The sequence below is a fragment of the Plecotus auritus genome (assembly GCF_963455305.1).
Source record: "Plecotus auritus genome assembly, chromosome: X".
Taxonomy (NCBI): domain Eukaryota; kingdom Metazoa; phylum Chordata; class Mammalia; order Chiroptera; family Vespertilionidae; genus Plecotus; species Plecotus auritus.
Window position 1 is genome coordinate 48,581,745 of NC_137784.1, and position 20,445 is coordinate 48,602,189.

General features: G+C 40.7%; 2 protein-coding genes and 1 pseudogene across 3 annotated transcripts in view; 2 read left to right on the forward strand and 1 right to left on the reverse strand.

Moving 5' to 3' along the window:
* Positions 1 to 20,445, forward strand: part of NEXMIF (neurite extension and migration factor) — a 523,004-nt gene that overhangs the window by 363,987 nt on the left and 138,572 nt on the right. The gene's annotated exons all lie outside the window — the stretch shown is intronic.
* On the reverse strand, positions 10,846 to 11,764 carry LOC308240118 (phosphatidylinositol N-acetylglucosaminyltransferase subunit C-like; annotated as a pseudogene). Its single transcript has one exon. The product of its transcript is annotated as a phosphatidylinositol N-acetylglucosaminyltransferase subunit C-like (transcript).
* LOC308239351 (cytoskeleton-associated protein 2-like) lies at positions 17,495 to 19,455 on the forward strand (the record flags this gene model as incomplete). The annotated part of the gene is given in 4 exon segments (XM_080652165.1): positions 17,495 to 17,557; positions 17,563 to 17,797; positions 17,800 to 18,107; positions 18,109 to 19,455. Coding segments are annotated over 4 exon segments (1,953 nt in total).

The window sequence follows — 20,445 nt, forward strand, 5'->3', positions numbered from 1 at the left end:
TTCGACTGTCCACTTACAGGGATCAGGCCATGGGGGTGTGGCCAGCCTGGGTGTGGGACTGATGGCTGTTTGCAGGCTGGCCACAACCCTTTCAGGGTGGGGGTCCCCACTGGGGTGCCTGGCCAGCTTGGGTGAGGGGCTGATGGCTGTTTGCAGGCTGGCCACACCCCCCGACGACCCAAGCTCACAGCCCCTCCTTTTTTTCGTTCTTTTTTTTTTTTTAGTGCCTCCTTGAGTGGAGGCTAGGTCTGGCTGGAAGCAGGTATCTGGGATTTATTTATCTTCTATAATTGAAACTTGTAGCCTTGAGTGGAAGCCAGGGCCGGCCAGGGCGGGCTGGAAGCTTGGCTTCCTCCATCACCAGGGGAAACCCAAGCCTCCTGCTCACTCCAGCTCCGTGGCTGCCACCCTCTTTGTTGGGTTAATTTGCATACTTGCTCCTGATTGGCTGGTGGGTGTAGCAGAGTGATGGTCAATTTGCATGTTTCTCTTTTATTAGTGTAGATATGTGTATAGACTCACATTACATTCAAGTGCTGCATAATGACGTTTCAGTCAATGACAGATTATATATAAAACAGTGGTTGATAAGATTATTTACTAGTATAATGGAGCTGAAAAATTCCTATTGCCTAGTGACTATCCTAGTAGCTGTCATAACATCCTAGCAAAACTGGATTACTAATGTATTTTTGGTGATACTGGTGTAAACAAACCCACTGCACTACCAGTGATATAAAAGTATAACACACAAAATTATGTACAGTATATAATACTTCATATTATATGATTGTGTTACTGGTTTATGCATTTACTATACTATATTTTTTAATTGTGCACACTTTCTAATTATTAAAGAAAAGCTTGATGTAAAATAATATGCTGTCTTTCACTGGCAGCAGCCTCATACATCTTTGTGATTACATTTCTTGATTGCACCATTTTCTCTTGTGCTTGATTTAATCTCATGTTGTTTTGTTCATTATGGCCCCTAAGCATACAAATCCACTGCTAATGTTGCCAGTTAAGAGGCCACATCAAGTGATTGACCTGAAAACAAAATTAAAAGTGGTTAAGGACTACAAAGGTAAGAAATTAGTGATGATTATTGTTTACCAGTCAGACATGTCCCATTTCACCATAGCTTGATATTGAAATGCAAAAACAAAATGACGGGAGCTGTTAAAGGATATGCTTCATTGAAAGAAATGAGACTAACAATAACTTCAGAAAGGCGTATATCAGACACACAAAAAAACTTCTAGTGACCTGGATTAAAAACCAGACACATGAAGCATATCCCTGTCAGCACTATGACGATCATAACCAAAGCAAAATTTTGTTTGTGATGTTGAATGAAAAAGACTGTACCAGACTATTATGTTGAATTTACTGCTAGCTCTGGTTTGTTTAAATGATTCAAGAATTGTTATTCAGTTCGTAATGTGAAAGAGGGTGGTGAATTTCTGAGTGCTAATGTGAAGGCAGTTGAAGAATTCTTGGAAACTTTAGATAAACTGATTATAGAGGAAAATTACTTGCCAGAGGAAATATTCAATGTGGATGATGCATCTATATTCTGAAAATGGATGCCTGAAAGTTCTTTTATCTATAAGGAGGCCAGTCAATGCCAGGTTTCAAGGCTTTTAAGGACAGGGTAACAATTTTGCTTGTGGGCAATGTTGTAGGCTACAAATTGAAACCCTTTGTTATCTAGCACGGTGAGAACACCAGGGCCTTCAAGCCTGTCAGTAAGCACTCATGGTCAGTGTACTACAGGAGCAATAAGAAGCCATGGATGATTCAGCTCTTCCTCTAAGATGCTCTCCAGGATTGCTATGCCAGTGAAATGGGGAAGTACTGTTAGAATAACACACCTTTCAATATATTTTCTTATTGTTGATAATGCTTCCAGACATCCTCCTTTACTTGGTAATCATCCTAATATCAAAGTGGCTGTATCTACCTCCAAGCACCTTTTTGATCCAAACAGTGGATCAAGGAATTATAGCAGTTTTAAAGCTTACAACCTGAGAGGTACCTTTACCCAAGTTATTGCTGCAAATGAGGAAGACACTGATGCAATTCTGAAAATATTACATCTATGGCTGCATTAAAAACTTGCTTGGGATTGGAGTAGTGTTACCAAGGGGTATATGAATGACATCTGGAAGAATATGCTCAAGAGGTTCATCCATGACTTTAAAGGAATTGCCAAGGATGAGAAGGTTTCAAAAATCAACAAGGAAATGGTTGAGATGGCAAATAACTTTAACCTGTGTGCAGATGAGGATGACACTGAGGAGCTCTAAGGGGTGGGTTCCAAGGAACTGACTAATGAGGAGTTGTTGGAACTGGAACAGAAACGCATAACTAAAGAAGAGGCAAGAGAAAAGGAAACTGCGGGACAAGAAAGAAAAGAACCATTAAGAAAATTCACAAGGTCCTTAAAAAGTTTGAAAATATGAAATCCAACTCTGAAATATTTTCATTAATACAGAGGAATGTTCATGGTGCGTTATCTGCTTACAAGCAAATCTATGATAAAAAACAAACAAACCAAGGAAATCACCTTGCACATATTTTCAAAAAGATTGGCAGCTCCTCAAGAGGAGCCTCAGGCAGTTCCTTCAGGAGGATATTCCAGAAGAAGGCATTATCGTAGGAGATAACAGCTCCATGTATATTATTATCCCAGAAGACCTTCCAGTGGAACAAGATATGGAGGTGGAAGACAGTGATATTGATGATCCTGATCCTTTGTGGTCCTAGGTTAATGTGTGTTTGTGTCTTAATTTTTAACAAATACGTTTTAAAAGTAAAAAAAAAAATTCAAGATGGAAAAAAGCTTATAGAATAAAGATATAAAGAAAGAAAATATTTTGTACAGCTATACAATGTGTTTGTGTTTTAAGCTGTACTATTACAAAAGAACCAATTTTTTAAATTTAGAGTTTATAAAGTAAACAAGTTACACTAAGTTAAGGTTAATTTCATATTCAAGAAAGAAAAATATGTTTTATAAATTTAGTGTAACCTACATATACAATATTTTCAAAGTCTAAAGTAGTGGACAGTAATGTCCTAGGCCTTCACATTCACTCACCACTCACTCACTCACCCAGAGCAATTTCCAGCCATGCAAGCTTCATTCCTGGTAAGTAGCCTATAGAGATGTACCATTTTAATCTTTTACTAGGGGCCCAGTGCATGAATTTGTGCACCTTGAAAGGAACTGTGAGTTGCAAGGCTGTGGTAGGCACAGGGGTGGGTCTCAGCCCATTCTCCACTCCCCTGCCTGGACCCTCCTGCCATGGGCCCCAGTCCCCTGTCTGCCAGCAGCCCTGCTCCCGCTGTTGCTGCTCCCACACGCTGATGGCACCCGGAGTGATTGGGGCTGGCACCTGCAGCAGGTGAAAGCAGGGCCAGTGCAGTCAGCAGTGCAAGTGGCAGCTGCTGCCCTGATTGCCCCTCAGGAGCAGGGGGAGGTGGAGAAGCCCTCAGGGGCAATCGGGCCAGCAGTCACCGCTCACACCCACTAATGGTGCCAAGTGATCGAGACTGGCACTGGGCACTGGCAGTGGGTGCAAGCGGTGGCTGCCAGCCCCGATCTCCCCTCAGGAGCAAGGGGAGGTGAAGAAGCCCTGAGGGGTGATTGGGGCCTGAAGCCACCACTCGCAGCCGCTGACGGTGCTGAGTGATCAGAGCCAGCCCCAGGTGCCAGTAGTTGGTGTGAGCAGCAGCTCCAGCACTGGCAGCGGGTGCGAGTGGGGCTGACACCAGCAGCAGGTGTGAGCACCAGGCGGGACCATGGCACGTGGAAGCAAAGAATTTTCAGTAACCACCACAGGCTCTCCCCATTGACAACTACTGGTGTCCCGTCTTGGTCTGGCACCCCCGCTCACCTGCTCCACCATCCCGCTGTGTTCCGTGCACGTCCCCTGATGGTTAGCGCATGTCATAGTGACCGGTTGCTTGGTTGTTTGGTTGTTCCACCGTTTGGTCTATTTGCATATTATCCTTTTATTATATAGGATACCATATTTTACTGTACCTTTTCTATGTTCAGATACACAAATAGTTATCATTGTGTTACAATTACCTGCAGTATTCAGTACAGTAGCATGTTATACAGGTTTGTAGCCTAGGAGCCATAGGCTGTATTATATAGCTTAGGTGTGTAGTAGGCTTTACCATCCAGGTTTGAGTTAAGTGCACTCCATGATGTTTGCACAATGATGAAATCACCTAGTGAACCATTTCTAAAAACATCCCTGTCATTAAGGGACATGATTGAATTTTATACTTTAAGTTTTAATCTGATACTACCTCACTTATTTTCTTGATCAAATTTTTCCAACTTTGACCATTGGGAATTTTTCAGATTGGCCCCTGTGGCTTTTGAAAGGCCCCCTTCTTTTTGTCTTTTCAGTGCTTTCTTATTTCTGGTACTACATGATACTCTAGACCAGCCTTGGGCAAACTACGGCCCACGGGTCGGATCCGGCTGTTCTATCTGGTTCTCTTGCTCTCCCCTCTGCTCCTTTACTTTGAATTTATATTATTTCACACAAACACTCCATCTATGCTTTTGTTCCGGCCCTCCGGTCCAGTTTAAGAACCCATTGTGGCCCTCGAGTCAAAAAGTTTGCCCACCCCTGCTCTAGACTCACCTTCCCTAGTTTTAGAATCAGCCATTTCTTCAAGGAACCCTGGTTCCTTTTATTGGAGAGTTATATTTAGAAACCAAGATCTAGCCTTTCATTGTTTCTAGGCTTTCTGAGTGGACAGAATTAGGTAATATATGTGTATATACCAGTGGTCGGCAAACTCATTAGTCAACAGAGCCAAATATCAACAGTACAACGATTGAAATTTCTTTTGAGAGCCAAATTTTTTAAACTTAAACTTCTTCTAACACCACTTCTTCAAAATAGACTGGCCCAGGCCATGGTATTTTGTGGAAGAGCCACACTCAAGGGGCCAAAGAGCCACCTGTGGCTTGCGAGCCGCAGTTTGCTGACCACTGGTATATACTAACCCATATCTATAATTATTTCTGTGTTTCTATCTATTCATTTGTATATATATGCCTAATATGCAAATTGTCCCTGTGGGAATTTGACCAGGAGACCAAGCGCTCACTATGACATGCACTGACCACCAGGGGGTGGCACGAAACAAAGGAAGGCCCTGATTGGCCCTGACTGTGGGCCAGGCCTAGGGACCCTACACATGCACAAACTTCGTGCACTGGGCCTCTAGTGTGTATATGTGTACACATATACACACTAGAGGCCCAGTGCACGAAAATTGTATTAGGCTAAACATGAGTTGATATTTATGTCTCCAACATGTATTAGGCTAAACATGAGTTGATACTTATGTCTCCAACATGTATTAGGCTAAATATGAGTTGATACTTATGTATTAGGCTAAACATGAGTTGATACTTATGTCTCCAACTCTAATTCAGTATTACAGGTTCATTCTAATATTTTTCCTGTTTATTGATAACTTCCCTTTCTAACAGTAAGCAACCTGGCTTTCACTCTTCACCATCCATTTACTTATTTGTTCAACACCAATATACATGTAGTTTCTGAATTGTTCACTTATACCATGAGAAACAAATTTATCAACTAGAGTACTGTGTAATGCATGATTCTTTTTTAAAAATTTTTATTGAGTGATTGATTTTAAATAGAAAGAGAGAGAGGAGAGAGAGAGAGAGAGAGAGAGGAGAGAGAGAGAGAGAGAGAGAGAGAGAGATTGTTATTCCACTTATTTATGCATTCATTGGTTGATTCTTATATGTGCCTTGACCAGGGATCAAACCCACAACCTTGGTGTATTGGGACAATGCTCTAAACAACTGAGATACCCAGACAGAGCTGCTTCTCTTGTCTTTACCCTTAGTTTCCAGACAAAGGACAATTTTCCAAAGTTAACTCAACTTCTTACCCACACCCAGTGCAGTTCTGTAATCTAGTTAGATTCATTTGTCACAGTCTGCATTCTATCCTGGATCCCTTTACATCCTGGTTGATTTTTTTTAATTTGCATACACTAAGGCTCATTCTCTGTAAATTATAGCTCTATGTGTTTTGACAAATGCATAGTATACTGTACTCACCACAGAAGAGTTTTATCTCTCTCGAAATTCCTCTATGTATCCTCTTTGTTTTTCACTAGCCCCCTATCCTCTCAACAGCTGGAAAGTACTTATGGGAATTCTATCTCTATGGCTTTGCTTATTCCATGGTGTTTTATCAATAGAATAATACAATATATAGCCTTTTGTCCATGGCTTTTGTCTCTAAGCAAAATGTACTTAAGACTTATTCATGTTGTTGTATAAATTGGTAGCTCATTCAAGTTTTCTTTTTATTACTGAATAATATTCCACTGTAAAGATGTTTATCTATTCTCCTGTTGAATTACATATTGGTTGTGTATAGCTTTTGAAAATTATGAATAAATTTGCTATCAACATCTACATTCTGGCTTTTGTGTAAAAATAAGTTTTCAATTCAGTTGGGTTCACTAGATGGATTGTATGGTACATCTATGTTTAAACTACTAACTTTTTTTTAGAAGTATAAGTTCTGAGTTATTCATTTATTTGACATTCACATTTCACTGAGCATCATGTTTGTTTGTTTGTTTGTTTGTTTTAATTTAAATTCTTTATTGTTTAAAGTATTACATAAGTCTCCTTTTTCCCCCACTGACCAATCCCCAGCCACCCCTAATCCCCAGCACATGCCCTCAGTCCCCTACGGTCTGTGTCCTTTGGTTATGTTCGTATGCATGCATACAAGTCCTTTGGTTGAGTTCTTACCCCAGCTTTCCCTCATAGGTTGGACAGTCTGCTCCATGCTTCTAGGACTCTGGTCCTATTTTTGTTCATCAGTTTATGTTGTTCATTATATTCCACAAATGAGTGAGATCATGTGATATTTATCTTTCTCTGACTGGCATATTTCACTTAGCATAATGCTCTCCATGTCCACCCTTCTTGTTGCAAATGGTAAGAATTCCTTTCTTTTACAGCAGCATAGTATTCTATTGTGTAGATGTACCACAGTTTTTTAATCCACTCATCTGCTGATGGGCACTTAGGCTGTTTCCAAATCTTAGCTATGGTGAATTGTGCTGCTATGAGCATAGGGGTGGATATATCCTTTCCGATCGATGTTTCTGTTTTCTTGGGATATATTTTTAGGAGTCGGATTACTGGGTCAAATGGGAGTTCCATTTTTAGTTTTTTGAGGAAACTCCATACTGTTCTCCACAGTGGCTGCATCAGTCTGCATTCCCACCAGCAGTGCAACAGGGTTTCTTTTTCTCCGCATCTTCTCCAGCAGTAACCTATGGTTGATTTGTTGATAGTAGCCATTCTGACAGGTGTGAGATGGTACCTCGTTGTTTTGATTTGCATCTCTCTGAAGATTAGTGACTTTGAGCATGTTTTCATATGTCTCTTGGCCTTCTGTATGTCTTCTTTCAAAAAGTGTCTATTTAGGCCCTATGCCCATTTTTGGATTGAATTGTTTATTTTCCTTTTGTTAAGTTGTATGAAATACCTATAAATTTTGGAGATTAAAACCTTATCAAAAATAACATTGGCAAATATGTTCTCCCATGCAGTGGGCTTTCTTGTTGTTTTGTTGATGGTTTATTTTGCTGTGCAGAAGCTTTTTATTTTGATGTAGTCCCATTTGTTTATTTTCTCCTTAGTTTCTATTGCCCTAGGAGCTGTATCAGTAAATATATTGCTACAACAAATGTCTGCTATTTTGCTGCCGATGGCTTCTTCTAGAATTTTTATTGTTTCCCATCTGACGTTTAAGTCCTTTATGCATTGTGTGTTTGATTTTGTGTATGGTGTAATTTCGTGTTCTAGTTTCATTTTTTTGCATATATATGTCTAATTTTTCCAGAACCATTTGTTGAAAAGACTATCTTGAGTCTATTGTATGCTCTTGCCTCCTTTGGAAATATTAATTGAGCATAATGGCTTTGGTCGATTTCTGGGTTCTCTGTTCTGTTCCACTGTTCTTGTGCCAGCACCAGGCAGTTTTGAGAACAGTGGCTTTGTAGTATAGCTTGATATCTGGTATTTTGATCCCTCCATCTTTGTTCTTCTTTCTCAAGATTGTTGTGGCTATTCGGGGTCTTTTTTTTTTATTCCAGATGAATTTTTGGAGAGTTTGTTCAAGGTTTTTGAAGTATGCCATTGGTATTTCAATGGGGATTGCATTGAATCTATGATAAATACTCTCAGCAAAGTGCAAATAGAGGGATCATACCTCAACGTAATAAATGCCTTATATGAAAAACCTAAAATCAACATCATATTCAATGGGCCAAAACTGAACCATTTTACCTCAGAACAGGAGCAAGAAAGGGATGCCCACTTTCACCACTCTTGTTCGACATAGTACTGGAAGTGCTAACCACAGGGATCAGACAAAAAGAAGAAATAAAAGTCATCCAAATTGGAAAAGAAGAAGTAAAGTTTTCATTATTCACAGATGACATGATATTGTACATAGAAAACCCTGAAGACTCCATCAAAAAATTATTAGAACTAACAAATGAATTCGGCAATGTAGCAGGATGAAAAATTAACACCCAGAAATCTATGGCTTTTTTATACACCAATAATGAACTTATAGAAAGAGAAACTAAAAAAAAAAAAAATCCCATTTACCACTGAAAAAAAAATTAAGATACCTAGGAATAAATTTAATCAATGAGGTAAAGGACCTATACTCAGAAAATTACAGGATGCTGAAAAAAGAGATAGAGGAAGACATAAACAAATGGAAGACATAAACAAATGTTCATGGATTGGAAGAATAAACAAATGGAAGACATAAACAAATGGAAGACATAAACAAATGTTCATGGATTGGAAGAATCAACATCATTAAAATGTCCATAACCCCAAACAATCTAAACTACTAACTTTTAACACAATCCTTTCCAAGAAGTCTTTCTTGAGAATGTGTGTATAGTGTAGTGGGATATCTGCCACATAGCTTGATTCAAATAGAGATCACTTTCATACCATCTATATATACACTGAGTGGCCAGATTACTATGATCTCTGAATGCATAATAATCTGGTCACTCAATATATGTGTATATATATATATATATATATATATATATATATATATATATATATATATATTAGAGGCTTGGTGCATGAATTCGTGCATGGGTGGGGTCTGGCCAGCCTGGCCAGAGGGAGGGGACATGGGCGGTTGGCTGGCCTGCCTGCTGGTAGAACTCCTGGTCGAGGGGACAATTTGCATATTAACCTTTTATTATATAGGATATTCACTGAGTGGCCAGATTATTATGCATTCAGAGATCATAATAATCTGGCCACTCAGTGTATAAAAGCCTAATATGCTAAGTGTCCAACCATTTGACCAGTCACTATGATGTATACTGACCACCAGGGGGCAGGCTCCGACTAGTAGGTTAGCTTGCTGCTGCAGTCCTGCCAATCGGAACTGGGCGAGATGGGCCGGACATGCCCTGGAGCCCTCCAGTTGTCTCTCCCCGGCCAGCCAACCTTCCAAGGTCCTTCCCAGGCCCTGATTGTGCACCAGTGGGGTCCCCCAGCCTGGCTTGCACCCTCTTGCAATCCGGCACCCTTTGGGGTATGCCAGAGAGCCTGTTTCTGCCCAATCCCCCGCATGCCAGACTGTGGAACCCCACTGGTGCTTGAATCCATGCACCAGGACTCTAGTATTCCATATTGATAAAAAATGGAACATCCACAAGACGTCTCCTCCCATAGATAGCAGGAAGATGACATTTCTGAAAAAGATGGCAAGATTGCAGAGCACTTGCTGGCACCCTGGGGAGTGAAAATCTTTGGATGATTCTGGAAGACTATTAAAATTTATCATCATCTCCTTTTCTCTTTTCTTGGTAAAGGGATATTTGACACAATATGTGAAAATAGAATATAAAATTTCTGGCTCCTAGCATGTACCTCCCTGCTGATTCAGGAAGTTAGCCTTGGGTTTCATGTTGGCAAGCATTCCAACAGATAAAGTTGTATGATGATAAACTCTGAGTTAGATAACGACTTTTGACCTGCAATGGGGTATACAACATAATGTCATGTTTGTATCCCTTGAAGACCTCACATCAAAGTAGAAGAAGCTTGGAACCATGATGCATGGATTCTAATGCAAACTATCTAGTGCAACTTCTTTAGCCTCTTATTCATCATCTGTAAAATAGGAATAATAACATATGCCCATTCACACTCACAGGATTGTTGGCAGAGATCAACATAAAATAAATAATAAGAAATATGTTACTTTATAAATTTAACATCACACAAATGTGAATTATTAATGATCAAATCAGGCAGAATATAAAATGATACGTATGTTAGGTAGCATCATACATTAATAAATCAGTCTTGAAGATATAATCTATTTTCCCACCAGGAAAAGTAGATATTTATTTTTTTATAGGTTATATATTTTATTCATTCATTCATTCATTCATTCATTATTTTATTTTATTTATTTATTTTTTGCTGGATATGTTGTTAGTTTTTAATAAATAGAAACCACATCACCTCATTTGTTAAAGTGAGTAAAACATGGGAGGTAACCATGCCTGAGGGCCCCAGAAAGCTTTTTCACCCACCAAACGACAGAAAGGACAAGCACCTTCACCACCAAAACCTTTGGTTCACTTCTTCTTTGGATCTCTGTTCTCCCACCACATCAGCCTGCTGCTTCCAGAATGGAACTCTGCCTTCGATTGGATTCTAGTTGAGAGGCTTGTTTATCAGCTTACCTAAATAACAGAGTGGAGTTCCCTAACTTTGAGGAACCTGGACAAGTCTTCTTTGATCTCAGCCTCATCCCAAGGCCCATAAACGTTTTCTTTAAAAAGCTGTAGGCGAATGAGGTAAATAAGGGCAGAGGCAGGAGATAGACACCAGCAGAAGTGCAAAGAGAGTGGCTCCCACCACACTAATGGACAACAGGCCCCCCAAGGCTGAGAATGCAAAGAGCAGTGTGACTCCCACATAGGAGCAGGGAGTACATGCCTTCAGTTTCTTTTGTAACATGGGCCACAGGGCAAAAATCTGGATGGCAAATGTCACCATAATGAAGGCATGCAGGGTCCGGGGCAAGTGTGAGGCCAGGCAGACAGAAGCAAAGATTGCCATGTTCAAGGATAGGGTGCTGGACACAATAGCAGCATTGGCCCCATAGTCGAAGAAGATGAGATGGCCTAAGAGCATAAAGACTGACATGGCGTAGATGGTGTCAGTGCTGACAGACTCTGTCAGGGTCTTCAGCACAGGTGAAAAGCCATATGTGAAAGTAATAAAGACCAGGGCACTCTTGAGGTCAGCCCACTAGGTCCACCCACTCTTCCTCCATCCTTCACCTCCATCAAGGAGATTGAATAAAACATAGCCAATCAGTGACAAAGCCAGGCCAGTCCCTAAAAGCCAATGAGGGGCCAGAAGACCCTCTTCCATATATCACCAGATGACCCCAAAAACGCAGACACTGAACAGCTGCTGTGTCACCATGCTGGATTCAAATACCACAGCCCAATACTGGTATTTCTGGGCATGGATGTTCTTCCGGAGCTCTTCCAAGAACCGCTGGTCCATGTAGTTATCAAGAAAGGGCTGTCGCTCATACAAGACTTTCTGCCACCTGATCTCCATGGTGTTAGTTACAGGTTGGGAACACATTATCCTTCCCTTCAGACTCACGCCAGTTCAATTTCCCATGCAGAAGTCCATGTGGTTCTTGTTCTTTATAAAGTCTTGAAATAAGACCTCTCTGGAAATCCCATGCTGTGTTGTAGTTGATATTGTGCCGACCTTCCCTTGTTTGCAAAGGCTGCAACCCAGGAAACACCTGTAAGAGGAGTTTCTTCTCTGAGGCAGGACAACACAGCCAAGTTCCTGCCTGCCAGTTCATAGGGAAGCACGGCTAGGGGGACCGACGCCCACCTCCTTCCCTATCTGGGGTGCCGGGTATATTTATTTTATTTTTTAATCATATTTTATTTTTCAATTACAGTTGACATCCAATATTATATTAGTTTCAGGTGTACACCCCAGTGATTATCCTATATAATAAAAGCCTAATATGCTAAGTGTCTGGTGCCAGGTCTTCTGTTCAACCAATCAAAGCATAATATGCTAATGATATGCTAAGGCTGCTCAACCGCTTGCTATGACATACGCTGACCACCAGGGGGCAGACAGCAGACTGGTCGACCAGTCGCTATGACATGCACTGACCACCAGGGAGCAGATGCTCTGACAGGTAGCTTGCTGCTGTGCTCTGGTGAACTGAGCGAGATGAGCCGGACAAGCCCTGAAGCCCTCCCTCAGTCTCTCCCCAGCCTGGCCTGTGCCCTCTCACAACCCGGGACCCTTCAGGGGATGTCGGAGAGCTGGTTTTGGCCCGATTTCGCAGGCCAGGCTGAGGGACCCCACTGGTGCACGAATTCATGCACTGGGCCTCTAGTCTATATATATAAAAGCCTAAGCAATTGGCTGACCAGCTGACTGGCCGGTAGCTATGATGCGCACTGACCACCAGGGGGCAGATGCTCAATGCACACGCATAGAAACATGGAATAGACTGATGAGTCTCAGAGGGAAAGGGGAAGAGGGGAGGGCAGGAAGAGATTAACCAAAGATCTTATATGCATACTTGGGGTCTCTCAACCTGGCCTGCAGGGATCAGGCTGAAAATGGCTCTCTGACATCCCCCGAGGGTTCCCAGATTGCGAGAGGGCACAGGCCAGGCCGAGGGACCCCACCGGTGCACGAATCCATGCACTGGACCTCTAGTATTATATAACTTAGCAAGTGATTATCCCAATAAATCTCACACCCACTTCGCATCATACATACTTATTAGAATATTATTGACTATATTCTCTATGCTGTACTTTACATCCCCATGACTATTCTGTAACAACCAATTTGTACTTCTTAATCCCTTCACTGTTTCCACCTATTCCCCCAATCCCCTACCAGCTGGCAGCTGTCAAAATATTTTCTGTATCTATGAGTCTGTTTCTGTTCTGCTTGTTTATTTTGTTTTTTAGATTCAACTGTTGATAGATATGCATTTATTGCCATTTCTTTTTTCATGTCTTTTATCTTTTTTTCCTCTTCTTATTCTTTAACATTTCATGTAATACTGGTTTATCTATTCCCCCTTGTCTGGGAAGCTCTTTATATGTCCTTTGATTCTAAATGATAGCTTTTCTGGGTAGAGTAATCTTGGTTGTAGGTCCTTGCATTTCATCACTTTAAATATTTCTTGTCAATCCATTCTGGCCTGCAAAGTTTCTATTGAGAAATCAGCTTATAGTCTTATGGGAGTTCCCTTGTAAGTAACTAACTGCTTTTCTCACACTGCTTTTAAAATTTTCTCTTTGTCTTTAATCTTCTGCATTTTAATTATGATGTGTCTTGGTGTGGGCATCTTTGGCTTCATCTTGTTTGGGGCTCTCTGTGCTTCCTGGACTTGTATGTCTATTTCCTTCACCAGGTTAAGGAAGTTTTCTGGCATTATTTTTTCAAATGGGTTTTCAATTTATTGCTTTGACTCTTCTCCTTCTGGTAACACCATGAGGCAAATGTTGGTAATTTTGAAGTTGTTCCAGTGGCTCCTTCCACTATCATCATTTTTTGGATGCTTTTCTATTTTTGCTGTTCTGATTGGGTGCTTTTTGCTTTCTTATATTCCAAATTGCTAATTTGATTATTAACTTCATCTACTCTATTGTTTATTCCCTATAAATTATTCTTCATTTCAGTAGTATCATCCCATATAATAAAAGCCTAATATGCAAATTGTCCCTCAGGTGGTCGTTCGACCACTCACTACGATGTGCACTGACCACCAGAGGGTGGTGCGGAACATGGCGGGCATTGGCAACATGGTGCTGGCAGTGGGCGGCAGTGGAGGCACTGCTGGCTCCTATAGGCTCCAAAGAAAGTGGGACTGCTATAGGATGGTGGAGCAGGTGAGTGGGTGGCCCCAGGCCAAGGCTCTCCAACATCCCTGACGGGGACCTATCACCCTGCAGATGGTTACCAGCAGTGGCAACAGGGGGGGTGGGGCCACTGCCTGGCTCCCAGGCTCTGAGGGAGCTGGGCAGGGGGCCTGGCCCCAATCAATCATCCCACAGGCAGGATGGTGAAGCAGGTGAGGGGGAGGTGCCAGCCCAAGGTGAATGCCAGGCGGGGTTGCGAGGCTACAAGGTTGGGGGCACAAACTGAGGCCCAATCTCTGCAGGCCACCCTGAGGGACCCCACCTGTGCACAAATTCATGCACTGGGACTCTAGTAGAGTGGTCGGCAAACTGCGGTTCTTACTAATTAATGTATTAGTACATTAATAAATCAGTCTTAAAGCTACAATCTATTGTCCCACCAGGAAAAGTAGATATTTATGTTTTTTTTATAGTTAGTGTATGCTTCATTTATTACTGTTTTTATGATTCCTATGTCATTTTTAATGCTTTTGAAGTTCTAACTAATTTCCTTGAGTATCCTTATAACCATTGTTTTGAACTGTGTATCTAGCAGTTTACTTGCTTCCATCTCATTTATTTATTTTTTCTGGAGATTTCTCCAGTTTGCTCATTTGGTACCTGTTTCTTTGTCTCATTTTGGCTGCCTCCATGTTTTGTTTCCATGTATTAGGTAGAATGCTATGACTCCCAGACTTGATATAGTGGCCTTGTGTAGTAGCTGTCCTGTACACCCCAGTGGCTCAGCCTCCCCAGTCACCTGAGCTGGGCACTCTAGATATTCCCCCTTTGTGGGCTGTGTGCACTTTCTTGTTTTAGTTGAGCCTTGATTGCTGTTAGTGTCACTGGGATTAATTGACCTCCAGGCTAATTGGTTATGAGGACCTGCTGCGACTACAGTGGAAGAGCTGCTGTGCAGGAGACACCCCTAAGGAGCAGGACTTCCTTCAGTGGGGCTTTGGTACTCACCAAGTCCATCCCTTGTGTGTGTCACTTGTGGAGATGGTAGAGTTTTAATCTGGCTTAGTCTGAAGCTGTCTACCCAGTGCACTGGCTCTGGGGCCTCCAGGGAAGTACAAGGTCAGCCATTGCCTGTGCCCTGCCTAGGGCCACCCAGCCTGAGCTACAGAGTTATCTGCACATGGCTCCTATTTGTGTTTGGATTGAAATTTCCCTGGGAGAGGCCAGGCTCTGAACCAAGGCTGGCTGCTGCTAGTGCTGGGCCCAAGGCCAGTTAGCAAGAGGTATGGGACTCATTAAGACCAGATGCTGCTTATTTGAGAGATTTTTTAAAAGTCTGAGACATGAGGCAAGATAAGCCATTTGTATTTAAAAAACAACTTGGGTTGGCCTGTGAGTAGGGGTAGAGATGCAGAATGGGCTGATCCCATACCTGATTTTTGTAGCTAACAATCAGGAGGAATATTTTGGCTATGTAGGGGTTCCAGTCCCACAGCACTCTCTTCAGCCTAAGCTTCCAATGCCAGTAAAAGAAGTCACCATAACCTCTGGCTGTAAAAACCATAAGGGATTAAGGCTGAGAGAGACAGAGGCTGCTGGAATACCAGACAGTTCCTCTTAAAGGACTTGCACATGAACTTACTCAGACTCACTTCCTCTGAGTTCCAGCACTGGGAAAGAAGCTTTAAAGTGCACCATGGACATATGAGGAGGAACTCAATTGCATGGCTTCAGGACGAGGGCTGGAGGGGCAGGATATTCCCAGACAGAAGTACTTGAAGAGACCATTGTTTCTTTGCTGAGCCTTCCCCACAAAAAGCCAGCAGGTGGCACCAAATCAATGTCTCCATCAACATGGCTAACACCTTTTGATCTGCTCACAATTCTCTGAGACCCTGCTTCCATCTAACTTGCAGCCCCACTCAAGTCGCTTTCAGTGGCTTTTCCATACAAAGAGACTGTCCTGGCTCATGGTGCAGACTTTTCCAAAATCTTTCAAAGGTTCACAAAATCCAAACAAGCAGGATCTGGTCTCAACATGCCCCATACCTCTTGCTAAGTAGCCCCAAGCCCAGCACTAGTGGCAGCCAGGCTCATTTTTCAGCTTAACCTCTCCAAGACACCTCCAAGCCCAGCACAGTGGCAACCACCTATATATCTCTTTGTAGCCCATACCAAGTGGCCCCAAGCAAGGCACAGACAGCGGCAGACTTTGGCCAGAACTTTCTCTTAAGAGGACCTAAAACCAAAACAAGCAGTGCCCAGCTTCTGACCACACCAGAGCACCACCCAACCACCTCCACAAATGACACACTCAAACAGCAGATTTGGCAGGTATCAGAGCCCACTAAAGTGAATCTTGTTACATAGGACCAGACCCTACACAACAGCTCTTCATTGTAGTCACAGCCAGTCCTCACAACCAATCATATGGAAGGTCAATTCTTCCCAACAGCAATCAAGGCTCAACTACAACAGGAGGGCACACACATCAGGTTCAAGGGAGACACTTGGAGCACCTGGCTCAGGTGACCAGGGAGACTGTGCCACTGCACCCCATAGGACACATACTACATAAGTCTACTATACCAAAACTGGGAGAGGTAGCAGCTCTACCTAATACTTAGAAAAGCAAACCCATGGAGGCAGCCAAAATGAGGAGACAAAGAAAGATGTCCCAAATGAAAGAACAGAACAAAACTCCAGAAAAATAACTAAATAAAATGGAGATAAAAATCTACCAGATGCAGAGTTCAAAACACTGGTTATAAAGAGACTCATCTATCTTAGTGAGAACTTTAACAAAGAGGTAGGAAACATAAACATGGATATAGAAACCATTAAAAATGATCCAGTCAGAAATGAAGAATACAATAACTGAAAAGAAGAAAACATTAGAGGAAATCAGCAGGTTAGATGGAACAAAGGATTGAATCAGCAATTTGGAAGGTAAGATAGCAGAAAAAACCCAATCAGAATAGCAAAAATAAAATAAGTCTCAAAAAATGAGTATGGTTTAAAGGGCCTCTGTGACATCAAGTATGCCAATATTCACATCAAAAGCGTACCAGAAGGAGAAGAGAAGGCAAGGAATTGAAAACCTATTTGAAGAAATAATGACTAAAAATTTCTCTAACCTAGTGAAGAAAATAGACATACAAGTGTAGGAAGTACAGAGAGTCCCAAACAAATGAACTCAAAGAGGACCACACCAAGACACATCATAATTAAAATGCCAAAGTTTAAAGACAAAGAGAGAATTTTAAAAGCAGCAAAAAAAAAAAGCAGTTAGTTAACTACAAGGGTGCTACCATAAGACTATCAGCTGATTTCTCAACAGAAATGTTGCAGGCCAGGAGGAATTGGAATAAAATAATTAAAGTGATGAAAAGTAAGGATGTACGGAGAGATTGCGGTGCGGCACGATAGGAGACGCCTCCTCCTACTTCGCCCTGCGATGAGCACCTCAGTGGTTCCAGGCGACCTGCAGCTTCCCCCGAGTCAGAGGGCCCAGTTCGCGTTCAGAGTAGAAACAAGGGAATGATGACATCTGAGGGCTCGGTCCAAGAAGAGACAAAAGTTCTGAAACTTAAGACAAAAATGTCTGATAAAGAAAATGTCCATAGACCTACAAGGAGCAAAAATAATATAACAATGGAAAAAAATTGTATTCTGTTAAAACCTTCTAATGAATTAACCAATTCAACTATAGCCACTGATACATATAACTTGGAGAATAATAATCAAACTCTGCAGTTGTTACCAATTTTAATGATCGCCAAGGTCAACGTATAACATTAAGCCAAGCATTTCACATTAAAAACAATAATAAAGAGAAACAAGTGACTACAGAAAAACCAAAGCAAGATGCTAACGTGCTCAAGAAACCTGTGCTTGGATCTTATCATGGCCAAATTGTTCAATCTAAGGTTAATTCATTTAGAAAACCTGTACAAGTCAAAGATGAGCATTCTGCAACAACAAAAAAACTTTCAACTCCTATCTCTAAGGCCACAAAACCTCAGCCTATAAACACCAGTAGTATAACAGCAAAAAGTCACAGAACCTCAAAATATGACGACTAAATTTGTGAGGGCTGCATCTCAGAATGAACAACTTTTACGTCCTCCTATTAGTAGTCACCACAGTAATACTCATAATAACCAGGAATCCCTGAAACAAGGCATTGCCAATGTTACAATTCAGAAAGGGTCTTATGAGAAAGAATTAATACAATTAAATACAGTTTTATCTAGTGTCAAAACCATTTCTTCTCAGGAAGTAAAAAGAAATAAGACAGTATCAAGAAGCATCACATCTGAAATGATAGCCAGGCCTGCTTCATCTTCTAATATCAAACAGATAGAAAAGTCAAAAACCATTGACCAGTGCAGGCATACTATAGCAAAAACAACTATCAACAGTAGAAGGGCTCAGCCCAAAGAAACTGTAGAAGAAAGAAAAGCTCGTCTGAGTGAGTGGAGAGCTAGCAAAGGAAAAATGCTGAAAAGGCCTCCTAGCTCAGTAATAACCCAGCCTGAACCTGAAGGACAGAATGAAAAACCAGTTGGGTCATTTTGGAATACCATGGCAGAAGAAGATGAACAAAGATTATTTACTGAAAAAGTAAACAAGACATTTTCTGAATGCCTAAACCTGATTGAGGGATGCCCAAAAGAAGAAGTATTAGATACACTAAATGACCTGATTAAAAATATTCCAGATGCCAAAAAACTTGTTAAGTATTGGATATGTCTTGCACGTGTTGAACCACTCACAAGTTCTATTGAAAATATCATCTCAATCTTTGAGAAAGCCATTCTGGCAGGAGCTCAGCCTATTGAAGAAATGCGACATGCAATTGCAGATATTCTAACAATGAAGAGTCAAGAAAAAGTTAAATTTGGAGAAAATCTTGAGGAGGCTTGTGCATCCAAGGAAAAAATCCAAGAAGTCAACATTGAAGATATTGGTGTTGATCTAGAGTCAGGAAAACCTGAAATGGAAAAGAAATATCATAAAAATGTGGTATTTCAAGATTTTAAAAAAGAGCAAGTACACAAAACAAAAGATCCAACCAATGATGTTAAAACCCCCAACACAGAAACTAGGGAGGGTTGCTTAATTAAATATAATGTGTCTATTATACCATACTTGCAAAGTGTAAAAAAGAAAATGCAGTTTGACAAAATAAATTCTACATTTAAAGAGCTCAAGTTTCTAACACCAGTTAGACGTTCTCAGGGACTTCAAGACAAGACTTCTAAATTGCCCGATATGTTGAAAGACCATTATCCTTGTGTGTCTTCTTTGGAACAGTTAACAGAGTTGGGGTATGAAACTGATGCTTTTATATGCCGCCCTAAAGCAGTACTGTGCCAGATGTATTTGGAGACTGAAACAACAGAAGAGAAATAAAGCTATGATAAGAAAAGGATTTTATTATTCCTGGGGTGTTTGTTTGTTGTGGCTTCATATGTCTTAGTTCAGGAGTTGGCCAAGTTACCTAAGTATTCATGGTAGTAAACTTTTTTATAATATTCACATAATAGATGTTGCCTTCTGTTTGTCAGATAGCTAGATCCTATATTGTCTATCTCAACAGATTAAGATTTTCTCTAAGGTAGCTAAATTTTGTCAACTAGTTTACTATGTTCTTTTAATATAATTATTAAATGTCATTCTATTTTCAGTGGTATTTCTAAAATAACTAAAACTTGTTTTGTAATATAAAAACTTAATTGTTAGATCATGTCCCCTGAAACATGATAGTTATATACAGTAAACAGTTCTCTTCTTCCTACACACATAAATACCACTAATAAAATTGTTTATGTCTTTGAACTGATATTTAAATAGCATTTATCCTCTACCAGGTCCATGTTTTCAAATCAGTAATTGGCCATTGTAAGAGCTTAGATCATTTTAAAACTAATATGAATGTAGTTGAAAATCACATGCTTGGGCTCATTTATGTTCATATATTCCATTTGTGTAACAGTACCTTCCATTGTCTTCTCATGTTCTAGAGAGTAGGATTTTTATTCTTTTTTAAACTGTCTAATATGTAAACAATAAATTAACATATCTACATAAAAAAAAGAAAAGTAAGGATGTACAACCAAGATTATCCAGCAAAGCTATCATTTACAATCAAAGGCAGATAACTAGCTTCCCAGATAATAAAAAGCTAAAGGAGTTCATTGCCACCAAACTAGTATTACAAAAAATGTTAAAGAGACTTCTTTAGAAGAAGATAAAATAAAAAATATATGAATAATAAAATATTAATAACTACATATCTATCAACAAATACATTAAACATAAATTAATTAAATGCTCCATTCAAAAGACATATGGTGGCTGAATGGATAAGAAAACAAGACTCTTATATATACTGTCTACAAG